We start from the raw sequence: 24,424 nt of genomic DNA on the forward strand, positions 1-24,424 counted from the left end.
ATTAAGTGACTTTGTAATAATGCCGCTTGGGGTGTGTGTGAAAGCCCTAACAAGCAGGCATATACATAGAATGAAGGCTACTGCTAAGCTTGTAAGCCGCCCTGAGTCTTCGGAGAAGGGCGGGATATAAATGGAATTAAAATAAATAAATTTCTTCTGCAGGAAGAAAAGGGGAGTGATTTCCCCGCCCCCTCCTGCTTTGCCCAGAGAAGTCTTCCTCCTCCTCCTTTAAGTCTTCCCCGAACTCTACCGCAAAGACGGCGACAGACCTAAAACGCTTCTCTTCCCTTTCGCTGCGTGAACCGCAGAGCGAGCCCATGCGCACTCGGGCGGGCGCAAAACGGAAAAGCAAGCCGCGCCGTCACGTGCCCTCAGACCCTTTGCCGCCCCTTCGCTTTGAAAGAGCGTGACGTCGCCACCCGTCCCTTCCCTAACTCGCTTGGCCGAGGTTAGGCTCCGCTCCAGCCTCTCTCGTCGCCGGACTGGAGGCTCGTGCTCGCCCGGCCGCCCCGCCCTCTTGGCTCGGACCTCCCGCGGGCCGCGGCGGCGGCGGCGGTTCTCGGCTTCCCGTCTCGTCGAGCCGGGCTAGGGCGAGCCGGGGAGGTCGGCGCAGCTGCCGCCGCGTTTTGCAAGGCTGGGCGCCGAGGCGGTAGGTAGCCTTGCTCTCGTCTCTCTCTCTCCCTGCTTTTACGCCTCGGGGAAGGAGAGGCCGGCCTGGGGCAGATCGTTGCTCGCTAAGGATGCCCTGGGGTGGGGACGAAAGCGGTTCGCCCTTTAATCCCCCGCGCGAGGGCCATCCCGCCGGCAAGCAGCCCGGAGGTTTTCTGGAGGATTTTCCTTGTAGTCGTTGCATCTCTCCCCCCCCCCGCCCCGGTGCAGCCGAGCGCCCGCCAGAGAAGTAACTGGAGGGGTGGTGGGGGGAAGCGATCGCAGGAAAACCTCAGCTGTCTCCTGACTGATCGAGCGCAGGACAAAGAGGGTAGTTGTCCCGTTCCCGAGCCAGTTGTCGTTCATGCGCATAGCAACGCAGGTTTGGGCAAAGGAGGGGGGGTCACAACTTGCTGTGACTTTACCCCCCCTCCTCCTCCTCCAAGTTGCAGAAAGAGGTAAAATAGCTGCTTCCCAAGCTGCCCTCTTGTTGGATGCTTGCGGACGGAATCCGGGACCGGTCTTCTCGCGAGGAGGCTCCTTTTACGGTGCAAGAAGTGGAGCGTGTCCTGCCTGCTAAGCCCCGTGGAAAAAAACAAAACCTCGGTGGGGAATCTCTGGGGCGCGTCTGGCCTCGCAGCTGGGCTGCAGGGTGGGAAGGTCTGGCCTCCATCCCCACGGCCCGTGCATAAAGTAGGAATGTGCGCGGGCAGCCATCAGAAATATAAAAATCGGGGTGCCTTCTGAGGAAAGCAGTCATTTCGGTACCACTAAAGGAGAATATTTATTTCAGTAGTTAGGAAGTGGGGGAAGAAAAACCAGGTAGCAGGAATCTGTCTTTATGCAGTTTGGATCGGGGAATGCTGCAGGTTGCAAAACAAGAACACCCCACCCTTGGAAGAGAAAGTCATTACTTTTTCTCGAGGACAAAGGGGAACTAAAGTCAAACACGGTCGTGTTTCTGTTACGTGGAGGTCAAACGTGCAGTGGGAATGGTGGCGATGACCTTGGTTGAGTCTCGGACATTTATCAACCAATATGTAGTGAGGCTTTTAAGCACAATGAGTAGAAGGGGCAGTGGGAAGAGGTTTGAAAAGGACTTAGGATTCTTCAACAGCTTTTGAGTTTAGAGAGTCACACCCTTTTAAGTTTTGAGACAAATGCTGGAGGGTGGCCATTACATGATTAGGAGGACCTCTTTTTAAATTTCACTTTAATGAATACTATCTGTGAAAATGTCTTGACTTCAAAAGGGGCAGAACTCTCAAAATGTCTTGGAAGATGTTAAAAGGTTTAGTTGGGCTGTACCTCCATGCATAAAGCTTTGGTGGGTGGCTTTGTAGAACTGTGAGTGTGTCTTGGATTGAACGTAGATATTTCTGGTATTCAGAGCTAGTGTAGGCAGTCCTGCACCCTAGCAAATCAGGAAAAGGAAATATGTGCCTTCATGCTATCGGAAATGTAGATAGGAAAAGTGTAATAGGGTGTATTTCTTCTAGTAATTCTTAGTGGATAACCAGGAATTAGTGACCTAAAAATGTACACTAATTGCTGTCTCTATCCCCATCTGTTAACTGCAATGTTCAGAATAAAAAAAGTACAAAAAATGTTGTCCTAAAGCTTATCAACTTTTTAAAAATACTGTTCAAAAATTCATGAAGATGAACTTTAGATGGTACTTCTAACTGGAAGTAAGCTTTTGAAGTAAACAGAATGCATTACATATTTAGAACCCATAAATGAAAAACTAATTCTAAATTTGCAAGTGCATTCCAAATAACTCCAAAAACAGTGACAGAATATATATATATATATATATATATATATATAAAATATCTTTGGATGGTTTAAAGATTAAGGCATGCTGAAACTTCTGTTTCAAGCTTCTGTTTAAAAAGTTGGGGGACTTGAAACAGATTGGACAGTGACTGTAGATGGTCTAAGTTAAAAGTTCACAAGCTAAGGCAGCTTTTACAAGTCAAAGAATGAACTTGATACTTGGTGGAGATTGACAGGAGCTGTATCCAGTCATCTGTGCCTAGGCAGATTATGCACACACATCCTTGTCTTTAGCAGACCTGTAATTGGAGTTTCCTTTGAATGAAGAATTCAGCTTCCTGCATTTGCTGAAGGTTTGGTAATGCCTCATTAGTCAGGACACTAATGTAGGTTATTGATTTAAGGGAATTCTTTTATCTGCCAGTATGTCACTCTTGAGGGCAGAGAGGACTACAAATGATGTTAATTTTTTCTTTGCTGGAAAGAAAATGTGTTCTGAATGTGTGAGTACGTGGCAGAAGTCTGTTTTTCAGTGTCAGTGTTTTCTATTTATAGCAGTTTCCTTAGAAACTGTCCATGTTGGTGTTGGAAATGGTTACACATGTATTTCTAGTTGAAATACTATTACTGTATCTCATTGTTGGGTAGCTATATAATGTTAGCCAGCTTACAGTGAACTTATTTTTTAAATGAAAATGTTGTCCATGATTTGATTTATTTTGGAAGCTTAGAATAATTATGCATTTTTAATGCTCAAGCATTTTTATTAGGATTTTTAATAAATTTGGAAATAGATGTGGTAGGTGCATGTTGTATATTGCTAAATATGCAGTAGTTGTTGATATGTAAGTTATCCCCAAATCAAAACTTTTATTCGTTATCATGCTGGCTTGTGTATTACTTGAATGTCTTGTGGGTATGAGTACACTGGAATGCTAGACTCCACTTTAAAATCTTTTGAATGTATGGTTAGAGTTATATGTTAACTATTCCAATGATGAAGATTATAATTACTGTACCTAGTATAAAGTGCTTGCATTGGCAGTTGTATAAAACATACTTTAGAATAGCTCGACAGATCTGTGCTATTGGGTACCAGCTATGTACAGTTTGTGGTTTTTTGAAAATTCTTCCTTGTTCTTTATCAGCCTTTGTTTTCATGGTTGTAATTTGTTTAATCTCCATGTTTTGGGTTGTATGCGGTCCATGTAGATAACGAAAAATACACAGCTGAAGGTTAATAAAGGGATGAAATTTCATCCCTTTCCTAGCATAGATAAAATTCATGATTTGAAATACATATGTCACTAGTTGATTATGTGCTATTCCACTTTTTCCATATTGTATTTATTGCAACTAAACCAAGAAGTACTCTTTAGATACTTTAAAATATTGCACTTGCTTTCGAGGTGCCCCTGTTTAAGTAATTTAAATACAAAAATTCAGTCCTAATCTCTGAAGTAGCATAACTTTACGTGCATGCACACATACACACATTTAAATTATCATGAATCACTCTTGGTTTCTCTTACTGAAAATTAGGAGGAAATTTCAAAGGGTTCAGATACTACTCTTTCCTACTTTTATTTGGCAATGGTACTTTGAACTCCGTACTTTGTACTTGAAGAACGTGTATCAACTCTCCTATTGAAATTAGATGGAATTACACTAATAATTGTGTATATATTAGCTTAAATTTTAACAGTGTTAAGTCATGATGAAATGCAGTCTTTGTTGTGCTTTGGCAGTCATGTTCTGTACACTTTCTCAAGGTGTGTATTTAAAACAATTACTAAATCATACGTATTTATGGAGAAAAGATTTATTTGTCTTGTAAAATTTTCCAAACAGATTTTAAAGTCCAAATCTATTTTGTAACCTTAAACTGGGCTTTTTTTTTTAGCAATGACCCATACGTTTCAAGTTTCATGTGTTGTTATTTGCTAAATTGATTTTTTTTTGTATACAGGCAGCTGTGCAACTTCCTAACGTGTGATCTTGCTTGCTGGATTTGGGCAATATGGCAGGCATCCTGCGTACAGTTGTTACTAATTTCTCTGTACCCCTTTTCAACAATGTGATATGCCATAAGGTGAAGATTGCGAAGGTGCCAAGCTTGCGGACATTCCTTACCCACCAGGTTCTCTGGTGTAAAGCAGCTATCAAACCAGGTATGTCAACTTAGTTCTCAGAATTTTAGTTTAATTCTATCAGGGGTTAAAACATACGAAATCCACTTCCAATATATTTTTCTGGCCTTCCAGCATCTATCACACTAATAATATAATAAAAAGAATCCAGGATTCAACTGTATTCTACAGGAATCATCGTTCCTTTAAAGATAAGCAGCAGACTTTGGCTATGTTTTAATAGAGTTTCTGAAACTTGGTTCACTCATTGCACTGGAAGTGTAGGATGTGAAAGGCCTAGACATTTACATCCTAAAGAGAAAGACAACTTTTTTGTATTCCATCTGCAGAAGCCAACTGCAGAAATGTATTTAATATTTATTATTTTTACAAATAAGGAGGCAAAGATATCCACCACACCTTCCTCTTCCTCTTTTCCCTCACAAGAACAACCCTGTGAGATAGGGTTAGACTGAGAGAGAATGGCTGACCCAAGATCACCCAACTGGCTTTTGTGGCTAAGATGGAACTTGAACTCAAATAATTGAATAATAGGCAATAGTAATCTGCAGTGCTCCTTCACCATATCTCCATTCAGAAGGTTACCTTGGAGCAAGGGTGGGCAATTAATTTTCCCAAGGGGCCATGAGGAATTTGGATTGTTGTGGAGGACTGAACCAATAGGGGTGTGAAGGTGCCTAGGCATGTACACATGCATATATGTGAATCAGAATAAGGGCAAAGCAGTTGTATTGTGTGTGTTATGTACATTTATTAATGTTTGATTTTTAATTTCTGATTGACCTTATGGTGGCTGGACAGAACAGCCAAAGGGCCAGATATGGCCCCAGGGATGTCAAATTCCTAGGTCTGGCTTGGAGGATATAAACTGGGTGTGTGCATATACTCTTTTCGATTTTAGCAGTGATGTACTTTCAGAGGAAAACAAAACACTGCATTTCAGAATTAGCATGTAGAACTTATTCAAGTGTCCTGTCCACATTAATATATGTCTTTCAGAGGTTCTTTCTACTACATAAGCTCTTGTTCTTTGATTGTAACAATTGATACTTTGTTAACAAAGACAATGGTTCTCCTTGAAAGTATGGAATTGTGCTTCAGAAATGTGTATGTGAATTAACTAATCTATTAGTTAGCCAATTATCTAGAACAGTTCCTAGATGAATGGGTTGTTAGATACCTTACACAATACAGTCTTATTACAAACTGGAGAAATGATAGACTGTATTAATGTAATGGGAATGTGTCCTTGCATGTTTTATAATTTAATCTGCAGTGGCAGAATTTCACAGAGCACATTTTTCCACTTATGTGTTTTAAAGTGATTTATATAGTTTGGCATGGGATCTAGAAAAGCATTCATTCATTTTTCTACTGTTGTTTATTGCTTTCCCCAGTTTAGTCCCATATGTATTGCAACTGTAGCTCTCATTGTTTGCTTGGGATTCAAAGAGAAATGGTACCATAGTCCTTGATTTATAATCATTCATTTAGTGACTGTTGAAAGTTACAACAACAGTGGAAATGAGATGCTGGACTTTGCATTTATGCAGCATCCTAAGGTCAAGTGATTGTGATCTTCCCAGCTGGCTTCTAACAAGCAAAGTCAATGGAAGACGACAGATTTGCTTAATGACTGCATGATTCATGTAACCGTGTCAAAAATCATAAAATTGGGCATGATTCACTTCACTGTCATGGTTCCGACAGATGAAACTCTTCAAAAGAACTTTGAGGCACTGTTTACCTTAAAGACTTTTTTATTTGAGAAACACAGTATCGGCACTACATAGCTGAAACCAGAAACTAAATTCTTCTCCCCTGGATACAAAGTAACAAAGTACAATTCCCTCCTCCAATAAACAGTCATAAATCACATTCCCCAATTAGTTTGAAGCTTGGGCTTTCTCCCCAGCTCTCCAGCCCGCCAAAACTCTTATCAACTCTGGGCCCAATGTCCTTGGGTTCCCACGACTAAGTTATTTATTGTTATGACTAACTGGACACTCATCCCTATTCCCCCTCCCAGCAGCAACTAAGTCTAAAAGCAATAGAGAAAATGGCTGCATTTCCATCTGTTGTCAAAGCAAGATCATCCGATGTTAGCAGCGTTGATGTTAACCATGTTGATTAATAACAGGAATTCTGTTCCAAATTGTGGTCATATGTTGAGGACTACCTGAACAACTAATGTGTGGCTTTAGGTTTTTTCCCATCTCTATTTTGCAATAGGAAGTATGACATTTTTGTTTATATACTATAATTCCGTAAGTACTCTTACAGTGTTTGAATAGTCTGTTAATGAAATAATATGGGGATATATTAATATATCCAGTCTGAATGCACATATGAAAAATTATAGGGATCACTGTTTTTATTACTGTGCTCTTTTCTGAGATAGTAAATGGGAAGGAATGGTGAAAGCTGTCTTGAATGTGGAGGTTTGCCTCTCGGCTATGAAAACTTCATGCTAACTAAATTGCAAGCTGTCAACAAGTTTATTAAATCACTGATGCCTTAAGAGATTACATTTTTCCCCAGTACAGAATATATTCAGTAATGTACTAAGAAATATTTCCTTGGCATTTTTAAAATAATAGGAACTCCATATGAAATAGATGGGGATAGATGGGGAACTCATCAAATTTGCAGATGACACCAAGCTGGCAGGAATAGCCAATACTCCAGAAGATAGGCTTAAGATACAGGAGGATCTGGACAGACTTGAACACTGGGCACTATCTAACAAAATGAAATTCAATGGTGAAAAAAGTAAGGTTCTACATTTAGACAGGAAAAATCAAATGCACAGGTATAGCATAGGTGGTACCTTGCTCAATAGTAGTAACTGTGAGAGGGATCTCGGACTCCTAGTGGACAATATAATATAATATAATATAATATAATATAATATAATATAATATAATATAATATAATATAATATAATTATAATTCACTTTTTAAGGAAGCCAGAGGTTAGCTAAGGAATTTTGGACATTGTGTGGAGTTGGGCTGGGTAACTTTCTATGTGGCCGAAAGTCATTATTTTAGTTTCAAAATCATTTTTCAGTCTGTAAGAATGATTTTGTTTTGGCCATGGTGACAAAACCAAACTTGTCCAAGTGAAAATTTCAAACTTCCATTAATGTGCATCTGCATAGACATGTGTGTTTGGTTCATCCATGAGGCTAAAGCATAGATGATAATTACTGTACTTGATTGTCATAGAATTTCACTTCTGTTTTTTTGCCTTTTAGTATAAAATACATAATAATTCCATGAGTAAAAGTCGATTGGTTTGCCATAAGTAGGCAACATAATCCAGGAATAGAAGGAACAGAAAATTGTGGTAGTACTTATGTAACCTGCAAAAAAAGACTCGCCCCCACCCCAAACTGAGACATTGGTGATGTTTTCTGCAGAAAATAATGCTGAGGAATCTTGGCAGACTGATAAAGAGTGTGTTTAAAAATGATGTTTTTATGAAAAAACGAACTCAGAAGAAACCATATTAATGAAGAGTCAGGATGTTTTCCTAGTTATGGTGCAATAAGGAGTGCAACATGTAATCCTAAAAAATGCTGAGCTGGTGAAATTGCTGCGGTATGATTTGCTATTGAGTACCAGCAGATAAATGCAGAATTCCAGAAAAAAGAGTCAGCAAAACCCACTTTTAATTACTCAGTACAAAATTTTATAACTATAATAGCAATTTCAGTCACTGGAGCATATTTGCTTTGTTAAAGGAAATTGTTTTCTTTGAATAGTATTTACATTTACATACCACCAATGGGTGGTATTTTCTTCTGATTAAATCACTGAAAGACATGTTTATACACATGCTTAGAATGCCTGAAAGATGCCTGTCTGGAGATTCACTTCCTTGAAGTTTGGCACATGGCAGCAGGGGGAGGTGGAATGGTGGCTCTCAATGACTAAGGCTAGCTCAAATAAAAGGCTTGGAGAATAAAGCGAAAGTGAAAATTAATGGTATACTAGTCTTTTGAAATGGATCCTCTGCTTTTTTTTTAAGTAAAAAAATTGAGAAACCCAGGGTTTTCAGTAATTTAATGGTGCAGTATTAAGTATTAATACTTAATTTTTGCCAGTGGCTAATATGAAAAGTTTAAGATCAAGAAAGTGAATTATCTGCATACAACCCCCCACCCCCACCCCTTTTTACACTAAAAGTTTCATTTAGAATTTTGAGAGCATTTGGTGGGTACAAGTAATCCTCGATTTACGACCACAATTGGGATTGTTGGGGGCAATTAAGCTGACTTTGTAATAATGCCGCTTGGGAGTGTGTGTGAAAGCCCTAATAAGCAGGCATATACATAGAATGAAGGCTACTGCTAAGCTTGTAAGCCGCCCTGAGTCTTCGGAGAAGGGCGGGATATAAATAGAATTAAAAAAAAATAAAAAAATTGCAACCTCCGTTACTAAGCGGTGTGGTTAAGTGAATTGCACCAGATTTTATTACCTTTTTTTTAAAAAAACCATGGTCTTTAAGCGAATCACACAGTTAAGCAAATCTGGATTCCCACATTGACTTTGCTTGCCGGAAGCCCTCCGGGAAGATCAGAATGGCAATCATGGGAACCCAGGATGCAAATATATGCTGGTTGCCAAGTGCCTGAATTGTGATCACATGACTCTGGGGATGCTGCAATGGTTATAAATGTCAGGACTGGTCATAAATCACTTTTGACAACACTGTTATAAATTTGAACATTTAATGCATGTTTGTAAGTCTAGAATGACCAGTGCAGTCAGAAAAAGACTTCTTGGATCTTAAACAAGATCTTGCTAATTTCTTTCTCCTGTTCCATTGCTCCTGCTATGGGACTCAAGGGCATTTCACAAATAAATATGTTGCCAGAAAGTAATCCTCTGTCCTTAGAATACTAGCTTTCACTTATATCTTTTTTCAGTTAAGAGATTGATTATTTATTTATTTATTTATTTATTTATTTATTTATTTATTTATTTATTTGACTTTTATACTGCCCTATTCTTGTAGGACTCAAGGCAGTTTACAGGGCAATTAAAACCATACAATACAAAAGTTAAAACAAATTTAAAACAAGTAATTAAATTTAAGCCCCAAAATTAAAACTTTAAAACCCAATTAAAAACCCCTCAGTCTAGGCCAGACAGCTCAAAGAGCCAAGTTTTAAGGTCCTGGCGGAACGAACGGAGGTCAGGGGCAATCCTAAGTTCCATAGGAAGTTGGTTCCAAAGGGCAGGTGCACCCGCAGAGAAGGCCCTCTCTCTGGGAGTCACCCGCCAGCAGTCCTTCGGCGGTACCCTAAGAAGGTCCTCCCTGCGGGAGCGCACAAGACAATGGGGAGTTGATGCCAGCAGCAGGTGTTCCCTCAAATAATCCGGACCCAAGCCATTTAGGGCTTTATAGGTCATCACCAGCACCTTGAATCTCACCCGGTGGGCAACTGGAAGCCAATCCAGCTTGCGGAGAAGAGGTGTTACATGGGAGTATTGAGAAACTCCCATCACAACTCGCGCGGCTGCATTCTGCACCAGCTGAAGCCTCCGAGTGGTCCTTAAGGGCAGCCCCATGTAGAGAGCGTTGCAGTAGTCTAGCCGGGAGGTCACGAGCGCATGGGTGACTGTGCGTAGGGCATCTCAGTCCAGATAGGGCTGCAACTGGCGCACCAGGCAAACCTGGGCAAAAGCCCCCCTGGCCATGGCTCCTACAGTATATGATCTTCAAAACTGAGCCGTGAATCCAGGAGGACGCCCAAGTTGCAAGCCCTATCAACGGGGGGTTACACCTCACCCCCCATTATTAACGATGGAACAACCTGGTTAACCCGAGATGCCGGTATGCATAGCCACTCAGTCTTGGCAGGATTGAGACGAAGCCTGTTTCTCCCCATCCAAACCTGGACCACCTCCAGGCAACGGGACATCACGTTGAGGGCGTCACTGGGTTGGTTCGGGGTGGAAAGAAAAAGTTGGGTATCATCAGCATACTGATGATACCCCACCCCGAAACCACAAATGAGCTCACCCAGCGGCTTCATATAGATGTTGAACAAGAGGGGAGAGAGGACCGACCCCTGAGGAACTCCACAAACGAGAGACCGTGGGGCGGATCTCTGCCCTCCCGTCAACACCGACTGCGAACGGCCCAGGAGGTAGGAGGAGAACCACCGCAAGACAGTGCCTCCCACTCCCAACCCCCTGAGACGCCGCAGTAGGATACCATGGTCGATGGTATCAAAAGCCACTGAGAGGTCTAATAGGACTAGGACAGAGGAACACCCCCTGTCCCGAGCCTGCCAGAGATCATTCACCAGCGCGACCAATGCTGTCTCCGTGCTGTACCCGGGCCTGAAACCCGATTGGTACGGGTCAAGATAATCAGTTTCCTCCAGGAACAGAGGAAGCTGATGCGCCACCACACTCTCAACAACCTTCGCCAAAAAGCGAAGGTTGGAGACCGGATGATAGTTGTTCAAAATCGCCGGGTCCAGGACAGGCTGGGTAGTCCTCAGCTTACAACAGTCCATTTAGTGACCGAAGTTACAATGGCAATGAAAAAAGTGATGTGTCACTATTTTCACCCTTACCACTGTTAGAATATCCCCATGGTCATGTAATCAAAATTCATATTTATGACAGTTGCAGTGTCCCAGGGTCATGTGATCAACTTTGGTGAACCTTCTGACAAGCAGTCAATGGGGAAGCCAGATTCACTTAATGGCAATAGTTCACTTAACAACTGCGGCAAGAAAGCTTGTAAAATGGGGTAAAATTCACTTCACTGTCTCACTTAACAACAGAAATTTTGGGCTCAATTTTGGTTGTAAGTCGAATCAGAAAAAAAATCAATGGCTCTATTGCCTGGGATAATGAGAGTTGCATTCTGGCTCACCTGAAAGTTATTGTGTTGGAGGAACTGTGGCTAAAATTAGTCTTCTAATAAATCAATGCATGAAATCCATTTTTATTTGTTACCTGTAGCACCTGACCTTCAGTTCTTACATACCCTTCAGGATCTGTGATTACTTTTGGAATTTATCTAAGCCTACCATTCATCCAGTGGCTGATTGCCAGCCTTCACAGCTTAATTTTTTTCCTTTCTTTCCTTTCATTTTTGTATTTCTTTTATGTTGCTTCAGCTCTTTAAGGTAATATATCTATATTGAAAATATATCTATATTGTGTATTTTTAATAGGTCTGTTTTCCTTTGAACTATAGGTAAATTTGATTGCAAGGATATCTGTTTCCTCCATGTTATTCATTGCATTCTTTTATCTTCATTTCATTTTGCTTTATTAGGCTATTTCCTTCTCTTCCTGCAGAACTCTGAATAAAGGCGAGCAGCTTCTAGAGCTGTTGGTATAGTAAACCAATTATGAGGTACACATTTTGCAGTTTTATTCCCCACCTTAGCATTAGCGAGTAATCTTTACAACAATTTCTTTTATAGAACTCCTAGTTTAGAATTTTCATTACTAATATAAGTGGCTGTGATTGGTTAGTCTCTCTTATTTTTCTCTTGTGGAAGACCACTAAAGGAGTCACGATGAAGGTCAACAAAGCCAGCTACAGGTAGTCCTTGGCTTACGACCATAATTGAGCCCAAAATTTCTGTTGTTAAATGCGACATTTGTTAAGTGACTTTTACCTCATTTTATGACCACCATTTTTAAATGAATCACTGAAAGTTGATAAGTTGGTAACCTGGTTGTTAAGTGAATCTGACTTCCCCGTTGACTTTACTTGTCCAAATATTGCAAAAGGGGATCACGTGACTGCTTTGGGACACAGCAATGGTCATAAGTATGAACCAGTTGCCAAGCATCTGAATTTCGATCACATGACCATGGGGATGCTACAATGGTTGTAACTTTTGAAAAACAGTGATAAGTCACTTTTTTCAGTGCGGTTGTAACTTTGAACAGTCAGTAAATGAACTGTTGTAAGTCGAGAACTACCTGTACTTGCCAGCCTTCTTTCAGTTCGGTATTTCTGCTTAATTGTGAGATTTTTAAGAGTAACTGAGGTTTATTAATTGGACTGATTCCCAGAAAAAAATGTTTTTATCTTTATTTTTAATAGCTGTGGTTTTTATATCACTTTAACAATAATTAGCTTTGTAAATAATGCAACACAGTTAAAGGGGGTTCCTGATGAACCAAACGGGAATAACTTCCCATATCTTTTTTTGGCTTGTTATATACGAGAAGTATTGCCTTTGCTGCTTATTCTGCCTTCAGAGAAACATATTTCTGTCTTTTTCTTTTCCTGATAGGAGAGAAGAAGTGAAGTATGTAGTTGAATAGAAAATTTGATTGACTATAAAATATGTTATGAGTTCAATTTATTTTGTCTGTAGGACTGAATCTAATTCTTTGTTATGCACAAGCTGGAATGGAATATAATAGGAAAAAACTGATAAAAGTATGCATCAAACATATTTTTGAGAAAATATTAGGAATATGGAATACTTAAATTTCATTATCTACATAGAACACTTGTATTACATAGTTGTCTTCTCCAACAGGTATCTTCCAGAAATTTTTCCATACCAAGAAAAATATCCATAGAGAGTATTAAGAATCTTCATAGTAATATCCTTAGTATGTACATTGCTGCTTGAATTTTGGAATAAAATTAAATTGTGTGGGAAAGCGGACTTGTGTGTGCTTTTTCAGCTATACTAATAAATGCATGCTTAAGATAGAGCCCTTAAGAAATTAGAACGTCTTCCTAAGATGTAGTCATTTCTTGTTGCCTTGATTAATTACAGGTAGTCCTTGACTTATGATTGGTTAGTTAGTGACCCTTCAAAATTATGACAGTTGTTAAGCAGGTGGCCCTTTATATGACCTTTTTTGCCACAGCTGTTAAGCAAAGCACTGCAGTTGTTAAGTGACTCATGAGGGTTCTTAAGTGAATCGTGGTGGTTAAGTGAATCTGGTTTCCCCCATTGACCAGTGGGAAGGTTATAAATGGTGATCACATGACCCCCAACGTAGTGCAACTGTCATAAATACATGCCAGTTGCCAAGCTTCTAAATTTTAATCATGTGACCATGAATATGCTGCAATCATTGTAAGTGTTAAAAATGGTCATAAGTCACTTTTTCAGTGCTGTTGTAACTTTGGAAGGTCACTAAACAAAACATTGTAAGTTGAGGATTACTGTATCTTCTATAAGCACGTAGTACTCTGTGATGGCACCCATATTGTAGGCAGGATCCCTCCATCGGTGATAGCTACAGTTCCCACTGTTGTTTTCTATTCTGCTTATGCTTATCCAGCACAAAATTTGTGCTGGGACTTTCCTTTTGATAAAAGATATAGGAGTCAGGGACACTGTGCACTTGCTTCTTCAACAGAACCAATTATTGTTAAATATCACCATACATTTTGCATCTGCTCTTTCAAAGGTGACAGAACAGGAATTAGCGTTCAGTCAGCAGAGCTAATAAGTAGATGTCGATTCACAACCATTCATTCCTCACCTTTAATCATGTATATGTAGTTGGATTATTTGATGGATCTGCTGTCTTCAAGGCATGCTTAACCTCTCATACTCATAAGGGTTAATTCCACAGTGTGTATACCGAAGAATTTTAATATGTATCACTTTACTACCACAAATTAACTTGAACTTTCACAGAGTTGTACATAAAAGAGAATCTTTATAGCAAGCAAGAGACTAATGTCTCTAAAGCCCCCTTTTTTGTGGTTCCCAGAACCTCTTGACTTTATGCTCAAAACTGACATCTTGAGATGGCAAAGATGGAATATTGGAGCGTAAACTAAAAAAAAACCCCAAACTATCAACCCTAGTTATAAAACAAAATCCTGACTTTGCTCACATCACGCATTATGGTACCTTTTCCTCCTCCCTCTCTGGTATCTTCCCCACTCCACCCCCCGCAAAATAAATGAAACTCTCAGCTACTAAATAATTGTCCATGCTGGCTTCCTGACCCTAGGGCTATTTTCATGTATGTGAGTCAAGAATAGCTTTCACAGTATTTGGGGCTACATTGATGTTGATAGACTCTCAGATGAAACATTGCATGCTGTAGGTCCCTTCCCTTAAGTGTGGTCACCTTATAGGACCTTGGAGACATGCTTTCTTTGTAACCCTTTCTGGAGTAGCATCCTACTTCAAATTTGAGAATTATAGGAGTTGGAGATCCAGTACATTTGAATTTGTCAGGTAAAATATTATTTTTAGCTTTGTGCATGATGTTCCTAAAATTTATTGTGATTAAAATAAGAATGCTTTAAATGCTTATTAAAAATTGATTTACGATACATGCAAATAATACTTTTGCATAGGAGATTATAATATGTTCAGGCTTTTAACTGTTAGTTCAGTTGCTGTTTATATTTCTGCCTTTATAGGTATTCCATATAAGGAACTGACTATAGGTGTTCCAAAGGAGATCTTTCAAAACGAGAAAAGGATTGCCTTGTCACCAGCTGGAGTTCAAGCACTGGTTAAGCAGGGTTTTAATGTTATTGTGGAATCAAATGCAGGAGAGAATTCTAAGTTCTCTGATGACCACTATAGGCTGGCTGGGGCACAGATCCAGGGCACCAAGGAAGTATTGGCTTCTGACATAGTTCTCAAGGTAATAATTATCTTTTTACTACTACTATTAGTAGTATTACTATTACTATTTACTACTCTTTAAGTTTTTCTCCAAGAAGAAGTGTTTCTCCACTTTGTTGTTGTCAGAGGGTTGAGGGTTATTGCTCTTTTATTGTTTTTATAGTATGTTTTTATCCATGTAAGTCAGGGGTGTCAAACTGCTGGCCTGCGGGCCGGATGCGTCATCCGGAAGCCGTGCCCACCCCATTGCCGACAATGGCAAAACTCTCCCAATACGTTGCATGACGTCACGTGACGTTGCAAGTTTGACATGTCTGATGTAAGCTGTCTGAGTCACTGAGAATGGGTTGGGCAGTCATATACATTTTCTTAAATAAATAAAAAATAAATTTTGAAGACTAATAAGGATGCACACAAAAATTTCAAATTCAAAATGAGTAAAATTTATAGAAGTTTGTCTTCATGTAAAAAAGTTGCAGGGATCCTAGAAACATAATCCTAGCATATTTAAAATCATTGTGGTCAGGTATTGCTTATCTATAAGAGGCTTATTTAAGGAAACAGGATAAATCTTTATTAATGAAAGATTATGTGGGACAGATTTATCTCATAGATATTTCGACCACATTTTTGGAATTGGTAGGGACACACAGGCACTAGTAGGAGACAAAGCAGTATCAGCTTCCTAAATGCAAGTAGATAGAAGGCTACAGGTGTTTAATGTAAAAACCAGACATGTGAAAGAGGAATTTCAAGAAAACTCATTTGAATTCAGAGAGCCTGCATATACAGTAGACCTATGGGATAAGGTAGGGGTGTCAAACTGCCGGCCCACTGGCCGGATGCGTCATCCGGAAGCCATGCCCACCCCATTGCCGGCAATGGCAAAATAGTCCTGATATGTCTCGCGGCATCACGTGACGTTGCAGGTTTGACATGTCTGGGATAAGAAATATTAAAGGAAGCCAGTGTGACTCTGTCATCAGTTTATCCTTAAGGTGCTGGTCAATCAACATGGAATAAATAACAGGGAACCTGTCTGACAATGAAAATGCATGAAGTCTGTCAAAACAAATTTAAGTATATACAGGCAGTCCTCACTTTATTGACCATTCAAAGTTATGATGACATTGAAAAAGTAAATTTATAACTGGTTGTCACACTTACAACCATTGTAATATTCCCTTAGTCAAGCGATTGCCATTTGTGTGCTTCACAGCAGGCTTCGGATGTGCAAAGTTAGTGGAGAAGCAAGCAGTAAAATCACAGATCATGATCACATGATGTCTTGCTTAACAATGGGATCTAGTTGTGGTTGTTAAGTGAGGATTACCTGTATATATGCATTATGGAAAGCTTTTTGAATTCAAATTGTTAAAATAATTAAGTTCAAAGAAGTTGATTTGCATTTGAAATTAATCGTTCTGATCATTTTGGAAGCATTTCCAGCTCAAAACATCTCCCAAGTGTTGGAAATAGCCATTTCAAATGGGAAGCAACAGTTTCAAATATCCAGAGCCATTTTGAACTCAGGAAGTAGGCATGTTGAATTCAAAAGTTGGGTTTTGAAAAATTGCACATACCAAGGTGGCAAACATACCTAATGCTCCTGCTTCTTTTTTTCCTCACAACTACCCTATGAGGTAGGTTGGGCTGAGAAAGAGTGATTGGTCCCCAGTCACTCAGCCATCTTTCACACTTAAGGTGGGACTAGAATTCAGAATCTCCTGGTTTCTAGGCCAGCGCTTTAACCACCACACCGTAATGGCTCTCTATGTAAGAGAATTGCTACATAATCGGTATGCATCCTCATATAGGACTTGCTATGCTGCTAGCTATTGGGAACTGTGGGCCTGTCCTAATTCTTCAAACATCATCTTAAAATACTATTTGCATAGTACACAGTGTATTTTGATCTATGGTGGTATAAATCATAGTGTGTGAGTTATAAAATTCAGTCACTTTTACTAGCTAGATTTATTATTTGAAATCTTTCACCAGCAATCCATTCTAAAAACATTAGAAATTCTAACACAGGTTTCTTTGGAACTAGGACAAAGCACATCAGATAAAGCTTTGTCTTACAGAGAGCAAACTTCAGTTGCTGAAGAGCAGATGCAGTTATTAGGCAAACTGTTGACTGAGCAAAGTCCATTTTGCTGTTACTTTTGTGTGGCAACACTGTGTTAACATTCTATTTCCGTAGACTGAAACTTTAATGATGATTAATTGTCCTTCCCCACTCTTCTGTCTCCACTGACAGTAGGGATGCTGGTTTTGAGTGAAAATAAATGATTCAAACCAAGGAGGAGTAAAGTTGGTGAAAGCTATATAATTAGATAATTTATTATTTTATATTATATTATCTAGCCAGCATAGGTGGCTGGGGAACTCTGGGAGTTGAAGTTCACCCATCTTAAATTAGTTTAAGTTGAGAAACACTAATCTAAAAAAAAATCAAATAAAGTAATAAACTAGCTAATTAACTAACTTTCACCAATCTGACTCTTCCTTGTTTTGAATCATCTATTTTCTCTTAAAACCAGCATTCCTGATGAGAAATGACCTTGAGAAATACTCAACTAGACCAATTCTTCTTAAAGTAGGGGTAATTACTGCAAGGATAATTTGAGCGTATCCTAATGGTAGTGGAGCACTTTGTAATTGCTTGTTTGTCGCTGAGGATCCAGTTTGTAAGTTGTTTTTGTAAAACAGCAGTGTGATTTTTTTGGGGGGGGGCGGGGAGGTTGATGTTAGTGATGCTATTCAAGACTGGGAGATTGATAATTGGGTCAAACAGTTTAGAGCCACTGACTTACACTGGTGGGCAAAATCCGCCCAGGAATTTTGTTAAGATATTTTTTCAGGTGATTAGGTGATTATTAGGTGATCTCAGGAATGGAACTCTTCATCTTTTGTTATCATGACACAGCAGGTGTTACATTAACCAACAGCAGAGTTTTCGGGAAGAGGCATTATAAAGCATGACTTGGCAACTAGGATGTCCCAACTTAAAAAAATATGCAAGACATTGTCCTTGTCCAGCTGCTGATGTTCTCCAAAACATTACAAGGTCATTTCTGAAATATTTTGTGAGAGACTTATAGCCCTAAGGGGAGAGTTCAGAATGAACCATGAATTATTAACTAAAACTTATTAACTAAATAATAATTAACTAATTATTAACTAAAACTAAAAACTTATGTACCATTAACTAAAGGAATTTCCTATTGTAAAGAAAGGAAAAATCAAATCTTCCACACCATTAGCAACTGTGTAGATTCTGGATTCTTCTTTTCCAATACCTTTTTGCATTGGTAGAACATTTCTAGGTAACCTAAATAGGGCTTTCCCCCCCAGTACAATTGGCAGACATTGCAGCCCCATCCAGCTGAGATGGGCCTGCAATATAGGAAGAAAGAATTAAAAATTCTCTGTCCTCCCCTTTGTCCCCTTATCCAGTGCCAGTTCTTATGCTGTTTCTTTTTTAAACAAATAGCCAGTTGCTATTTTGAATCTTAGTCCCATTTAGGACTTACATGTCTTAATATAATAATTTATAAACTGGTTGTTGTTGTTGTTAGCTGCGAAGTCATGTCCGACTCATCGCGACCCTATGGACAATGTTCCTCCAGGCCTTCCTGTCCTCTACCATCTTCTGGAGTCCATTTAAGCTCACGCCTACTGCTTCAGTGACTCCATCCAGCCACCTCATTCTCTGTCGTCCCCTTCTTCTCTTGCCCTCAATCTTTCCCAGCATTAGGCTCTTCTCCAGTGAGTCCTTCCTTCTCATCAGGTGGCCAAAGTATTTGAGTTTTAGCCTCAGGATCTGGCCTTCTAAAGAGCAGTCAGGGTTGATCTCCTCTAGGATTATAAACGGGTATTGTTAATAAATTATATGTAATAATGTAACTATTAAGCACAAAATTATTAAATAGCATTTTATTTATTTGTTTACCATGTTTGTAGGCCTATTCCACTTGGAGTTCACAAAATAAATACAGCAGTTAGAAGAAAGCATGAAATGCTTTTAAAAATTAATATATTAGAATATTGATTTTTTATAAACTTTATTATCATTCTTGCGTTATGAGTTTTTGTGATTTACTCTTTTTCTACTCCTCTCTAGGTGAGGGCTCCGATGTTTAATTCTGTACTTGGTGTCCACGAGATTGAGCTTTTAAAATCACATGGTACTCTGATCAGTTTTATCTATCCAGCTCAAAACCCAGATCTGCTGAACAAATTAGCAGAAAAAAACACCACGGTCTTGGCTATGGATCAGGTTCCACGTGTGACCATTGCTCAGGGATATGATGCTCTCAGCTCTATGGCCAACATTGCTGGGTATGATGCCACATATTTTTTTTTACTCATTTGCAGAATTCTACTAATAAAGAATTTGAAATGGAGTGGAATTCATATTTCAGACAAATGTGTGCTTTCCTCTTCAGTGAACAAATTCATTGCTCTTAAGCTGGCAAAGAAGAAAGAAATTCCAGTTTCTAACAATTGGAAAGTTCTCAGAAAGTAAGGCCTACAGGTAATCCTCAACATACGACCACAACTGAGCCCAAAGTTTCTGTTGCTAAGCAAAACATTTAAGAGAGCTTTGCCCATTTTATGAACTTTCTTGCCACAGTTGTGAAGTGAATCATTGAGTTTGGCTTCTCCGTTGACTTTGCTTGTGATCATATGATCCCAGGACACTGCAATCGTCACGATTACATCCAATTGCCAAGCATCTGAATTTTGATCACTTGACTGGGGATGCTACAACAGTCATAAATGTGAAAAATGGTCATAAGTTACTTTTTTCATTGCTGTTGTAACTTTGAATGGTCACTAAAGAATGGTTGTATGTCAAGGACTATCTGTATTTTAGTTCAAAGAAAGAACAAAAATTTGAAGCCATTATTTATTATTTATTAATCAAATTTATATAGTGTCCCACCTCACAAGTTTCTCATATCCACTAGTTGAAGAAGGACTTCTCTGTGATCAGGAAATCTGAAACTGAAGAAGGAGACATGCTACAAGAGAAGCAGAAAAGTGAAAATGGTGCAGTGCTGTAAATGAATCTGTTTATGTTAGATTAACATCCATCTTGTCCTCCAGGAGTTCAAGGTGGCTTCTCAGCATTTCCTCATAACCACCATTTGAAGTTGGGCTCAAAATAGCAGTTAGCCTGAGGTTTTGCTGTTAGCTTCTGTAGCTGATATGTGTTTCCATGGACTTAACTTCTCTGTATGTGAACTGCTTTGTCAGGCTGACTGAAGCAGGACTCATATTTTGATATCTGGAGCAATTGAAGCATACAAAATTGATGGCAAACAGCTTGATAAAATTGTGTCAATGACAACTTATTTTTCACTAGTAGTAGCTGTGCTAGAGCATGATTCCATGATTTGCATTGTGTCCAGCTTTCTGATGACCAGTTGTGACCCATTCTTTCAGTTACCAGATTCATTTGAATTATCCTTTATACCAGAGGTCCCCAACCTTTTGGGCACCAGGGACTGGTTCTGTGGAGAAAGGTTTTTCCATGGACCAGAGAGTGTGTGGTATTGTGTGCTGCCTGCATCCCATAGATGGGGCTTTGCTTGTTTGTGTGGACAGTTTGTTGGCATGCTGTGGCCTGGTACCGGTCCATGGACCGGGGGTTGGGGACCCCTTTTTTATGCTATGTTGGTTGTGTGAATGGGAACAGAGGATAGATGGGTAGATCAGCAAATGCTACTCTCTGAAGCCACACACAGAAACCATACTACATCAATGGAAAAATGAAAATGCAATAATACTGATGGTTGGTCTTCCTTCTTTTAACAGTTACAAGGCAGTTGTACTTGCAGCTAATCATTTTGGTCGATTTTTCACTGGTCAGATCACGGCAGCGGGCAAAGTTCCTCCAGCTAAGGTATGTGTGGGAAAAATGGGTAATGAATCAGTCATAAGCAGGTAACAATGCTCTTTGTGCCTTCATATGCTGATTACAATCTCTTTTAGTGAGTTTTCTTCTCCAGAGACTCTGTTTAACCTTTCCCTCGAAAATCAAAGGTAATTTCTTTTGATGTTTGCAGTGATTTGTTGAATTGTAATGAATACTGAGTAATTTACAAATGTCTCTCAAACTAAAGCTTAAGATATGCAGATTACAAAATTAATGTAAAATCTGGTTTACTGCTGCTGGAAAATAGTAAAATGTCTGTCATTTCCACATGTTAATAACTTTGTCTGGTGAACTGTAATTTTAATCTTGACTTCAGGCTAAATAACATGACTGGTCCAGTCATTAGCATCATAGCTGAAATAACTTTCTAAAGTGATACGTTTCATTGCAGTCCTGTACAGAGACATGCAATCTTTTGTAACATTTATGTTCTATTACTGCAATGCAAATATAATCTGCTAATAATGGATTTCTTACATTATCTCTTCCAAAGTGGAAGACAATTACATCCATTCTGGACTATGTTTTAAAATATTAAATGATTTTCTCATGTGCTGCTCTGTTCTTCAGTATTGCTATAAAAGTACAGACAGTAGCACTAAATTCTTCTGAAGGAGGAAGAGTAAATTCCGTTCTTCGCAGCTATCTGGTGTCTGTCAATGATAACATAATTCTTGCCAAGAATGCTGAAAATTCTTCTCCAGGTTTCACAATTAGTTTCTTGCATACAAGTATAGAAAGCATGACTCAGGATCCAATAGAATCTTTTGAAGTCAAGCTTTCATTCTTTACAATGATGATAAATAAACTTCAGATTTGTAAAAAAAAATGTCTGGCAAAACCTCTTTCATCTAAAGATAAGCCCAATCAAAAGTGATGTTTTCTTTCTGTGTCAGGAGGAGGATAAATTAGGCATACAGGGTTACAATGAAATGTAGCATGATGTGATGTTCTACAGAATTAAAGCAATTCAGTATGATTACTTTTCTGTTTTTTTTGCCTCCTAATTATTGTTCCACAATTGCAAACTGCACTGGGCTTTTTTAAAGGTTTTCCTCCATTAAATTCTTTTTTAAATACATGTTTGTAATTTTGAAAAAATTGTGGTTCCTGTAAGAATGCTTGCATTTTTTTATTGTGTAACCCAGTAATTCTGTGTTTATAATGATACTAATATAGTCACGCACCTGACTAGCTGTTTGTGTTTCAAGCAAAGCTGTAAGAGAAGAGACAGAACCTGGAGGTGTAGTCAAGAGACAACTCAGCCTAGAATTGTTACATGTCCACAAATGCTCCAAGTCCAATTCCTCTGGAATCTCATTGACTCTTGCCAAATGCCAATTTAGTGCTGACAGTTAGTTGAGTAGATTCTGGTGTATAGGCATGAGCAATAAGTCAACTGGAACTTAATGTGTGGTCCTGATTCTTTGCAGTTGACAAAAGCACAATGGAAATTGTTGAGGCCATTTCTAGATGTGACTGAAGAAATTAGATTTTTAAACCAGTGCTATTTATTGTTTGTATGTATGGAATCAAAAGAATGAGGCATATGACTGTTCCAGAAATCTTTATTTTTAAATACCTATTCAAGTTTTCTGAAGCTGGCTTATCAACTGGAAATCAGACATTCCACTATGGGAGAATTCAACAGTACTTGTATTGATTGCTAATTTTCCCCCCAGCAAAATCCTTAAGGGTTGGATAACTGATATTCAATACTATTGATTGGCTATTATTTTCCTTTTCAAGAAGCTTTATGTTCTTAGGCAAACATCTGCTGTTGGGTGCCACTTAAAACCATCCTATATCTTCATTCTATGTTGATTCATGCCAGCCATTTAGTATTTGCAATTTAGATTGGTATAAGTTATTATAATTCTTTGCTTGGATGTAGGTTCTGATCATTGGAGGTGGAGTTGCTGGATTAGCATCTGCAGGAGCAGCTAAATCAATGGGAGCTATAGTTCGTGGGTTTGACACCAGGTAGACATATATGAATTTTAAAGATTTATTTACTTATTTTGATCCTTCCTGTCACTGTTGATTCCTGGCAACTGTTTGGATTAATCCCTGCAATTTTCTTGGCAAGGTTTTTCAGAAGTGGTTTGCAGTTGATACCTTCTGCAGAAGGTCTGAGAAGGTGTCACTAGCCAAAGATTATCCAGCTGCTTTTGTGCCCAAAGTGGGATTAGAACTCACAATTTCCCAGTTTCTAGCCTGGTTTCTTAACCACTACATCAAAATGGTTCTCAAATTTTATTAGTTAATAATTCATTTGCATTCTGTTGTTCCTCAAGAACAATCAGAACAGCTTGCAAATAGTTTATTTCCATTTCTTCTTAAAATAACTTTGTGGCTTTTGTGGCTTTTTTTCAGAATTATTGAGTAGCCCAAGTAGGCTGCATGACTGAGTACCACTGTACTACATGGTGTAAGGAATAATTCAAGCTTTTAAATTTTTCTGAGATTCACCTTAATAATTCACATAAGGTTTTGGAGTAAAGGAATATCATCTTGACTTACTTTTTTTTGAAATACAAACTCATTCACGTATGGGTTGCTACTATTTTGTTTCATTATTATTATTATTATTGATGTCACAAAGTTGCTTATAATTCTGGAGCTTCCTGAGGGCTTCTCAAGTTATTAATTAGCTCCAACCCCTTCTGAGAAGCTACCTGCTTAGACAATTCACTCAGGTTTCTTTGAATTTCTTTTGGGGATTATTATAATATTTCTCTCAAAGAATTAAATCCATTTTAATATTTGTATATTAGAAAGTATGGGATAATACATAGTACTGCATTGTTGCTATACAGCTAGTCCTCAGTTACCAACTACTTGTTCAGCAACTGTTGAAGTTGTGACGGCACTGAACAAGTGGTATTTACAACTAATCCTTGATGTTTCAGCTGTCTCAGAGCCCCATGGTTCACATAATCATGATTTGGGCCGTTAGCAACTAGTTTGCAATTATGATGGTTGCAATGTTCCATAGTCATGTAATTGCCATTTGTAACCTTCCCTAATGGCTTTCCATGGCCAAAGTCACAAGTTGCTCCCAATGGCTCTTTTCAGCTATTTCTCTTAATGTATTCAGGAATACATAGAAAGGACAAGCAGGGTGCATTTTAGCCATTCGTTTGTCATGAAGATGAAGAAATGAAAAGGGATTCTATATCTGTAAAGCTTGAACATAATGGCAGTTCTCACTTAACTAAATTGGGACCAGCAATTCCATCTCTAACTTGATTGCGGTCATAAAGCATGCCATCATGCGACCACAC

General features: G+C 38.9%; 1 protein-coding gene across 1 annotated transcript in view; it reads left to right on the top strand.

Moving 5' to 3' along the window:
- Positions 1-446: 446 nt before the first annotated feature.
- Positions 447-24,424, top strand: part of NNT (nicotinamide nucleotide transhydrogenase) — a 73,003-nt gene continuing 49,025 nt past the window's right edge. The window contains exons 1-6 of the mRNA XM_081320814.1: positions 447-649; positions 4,397-4,598; positions 14,977-15,206; positions 19,317-19,534; positions 21,017-21,104; positions 23,032-23,120. Coding sequence (XP_081176940.1) covers positions 4,448-4,598; positions 14,977-15,206; positions 19,317-19,534; positions 21,017-21,104; positions 23,032-23,120 — 776 coding nt within the window. The 5' untranslated portion in view covers positions 447-649; positions 4,397-4,447. The remainder of the gene's footprint in view (positions 650-4,396; positions 4,599-14,976; positions 15,207-19,316; positions 19,535-21,016; positions 21,105-23,031; positions 23,121-24,424) is intronic.

Source organism: Vipera berus (genome assembly GCF_964194415.1).
Source record: "Vipera berus genome assembly, chromosome: 2".
NCBI classification, from domain to species: Eukaryota; Metazoa; Chordata; class Lepidosauria; order Squamata; family Viperidae; genus Vipera; species Vipera berus.